Here is a 1,252-nt window from a genome sequence, read left to right as displayed (position 1 = left end):
TGGCCCGGCAGCGCCGCCTGCGCCAGGAGAAGGAAGATCGGCAATCCCAAGTCTCGGAATTCCGGCAACAAGTGCTGGAGCAGCACCTGGACATGGGACGTGCCCCGAGCCAGCCCGAACCCGAGCACCGGTCTGAGCACTCCAGGTAGGGATGCTGCCAGCCCTGCTCCGGGCACCGAGCTTCCCCAAGAAGGCTAATTGCGTTTTCCCTTGTTGCAGCCATCCCTGCTGGAATACCTGTAGGATTTTGCCCTGTGGCTTGCACCCCCCGTGGGGTAGCTGCATCCCGTAGCCCTGCCCCTCACTCCTTGCCACATCCCTGTGAGCCGAGGCTGGTGCCAGCAGGTCCCTGTCAGGCAGTGCCAGCCGGGCCGGCTGTGCTGGCAGCGCCGGCCTCTGCCGGTGCCCGACATCTGCGCGGCGGCAGGCGACAAGCCCGGGAGGTGGCCGGGGGCCAGTGGCCAGGGGCCAGGGGTTGCCCAGGCACCCGGCAGTGCTAATTGCAGCTCCCCACTGTGCAGCAGACCCAGGTGGTGGGGTGTCCCATTTCTGGGGGTGGGGGGCACCCACCTCGAATGTGTGTGGTTTGAGGGGCGCAGAGGAACGTGCCTGCAGCACTTGATGGGCAGGGCTCAGCCCCAGTGCTGAGGGCTTTGGCAGCACAGGCTCATCCAGCCGGCTCTGCTGCCAGCTCCCTTTGTTACTTTTGGGTATCCAGGGGATTAGTGCAGCTCATGGAGGATAATAAGGAGCAGCTTGTGGGGAGGCACAAAGGCGAGTGCCCGCTGCAGGCTCCCTTCCCTTCCCCGTCTGCTCCTCCCACCCCAAATAGGAGAGGAGACGGCAAGGTCACTCCCAAAACACCTGCAGCCGAAGGGATGCTCCATCCCCCTCCTCATCCCCATCCTAGGGCTGCCTACGGGAGGGAGAGGGACCAATCCCAGGCAGGGCAGGTGATGTTTCCCACTGGGGGTGACACAGTGAAGGTGGTGACATGGTGACAGCACTGAGCTGAACTCGCTGTTCCGAGGTCCGGGGTGCTGGAGCGGAAAAGCATTAAATGCACAGCTTGGGTGCATGAAATATTGATCCCGCTGACAGGGCTGGCTCCGTCCTGGCTGCCAGAGGAGGGGGGCACTGAGGCTGTGCCTTCAGCAGGGCTGTGCCAGGACCAGGGGCTCTTTTGTCCCCATGGGGAAGGGGGTCGAGGCTGGGGTCTGGATGCAGCCACATCCCTACTCAACCTGTCTGG

The 1,252-nt window shown here is 63.8% G+C and overlaps 1 protein-coding gene across 1 annotated transcript in view; it reads left to right on the top strand.

Moving 5' to 3' along the window:
- Positions 1 to 1,252, top strand: part of GSE1 (Gse1 coiled-coil protein) — a 13,728-nt gene that overhangs the window by 7,756 nt on the left and 4,720 nt on the right. The window contains exon 6 of the mRNA XM_010006264.1: positions 12 to 145. Within this exon, the coding sequence (XP_010004566.1) occupies positions 12 to 145 (134 nt within the window). The remainder of the gene's footprint in view (positions 1 to 11; positions 146 to 1,252) is intronic.

Source organism: Chaetura pelagica, unplaced genomic scaffold, assembly GCF_000747805.2.
Source record: "Chaetura pelagica isolate M959 unplaced genomic scaffold, ChaPel_1.0 scaffold139, whole genome shotgun sequence".
NCBI lineage: Eukaryota > Metazoa > Chordata > Aves > Apodiformes > Apodidae > Chaetura > Chaetura pelagica.
This window is presented reverse-complemented; position numbering and strand designations above follow the sequence as displayed.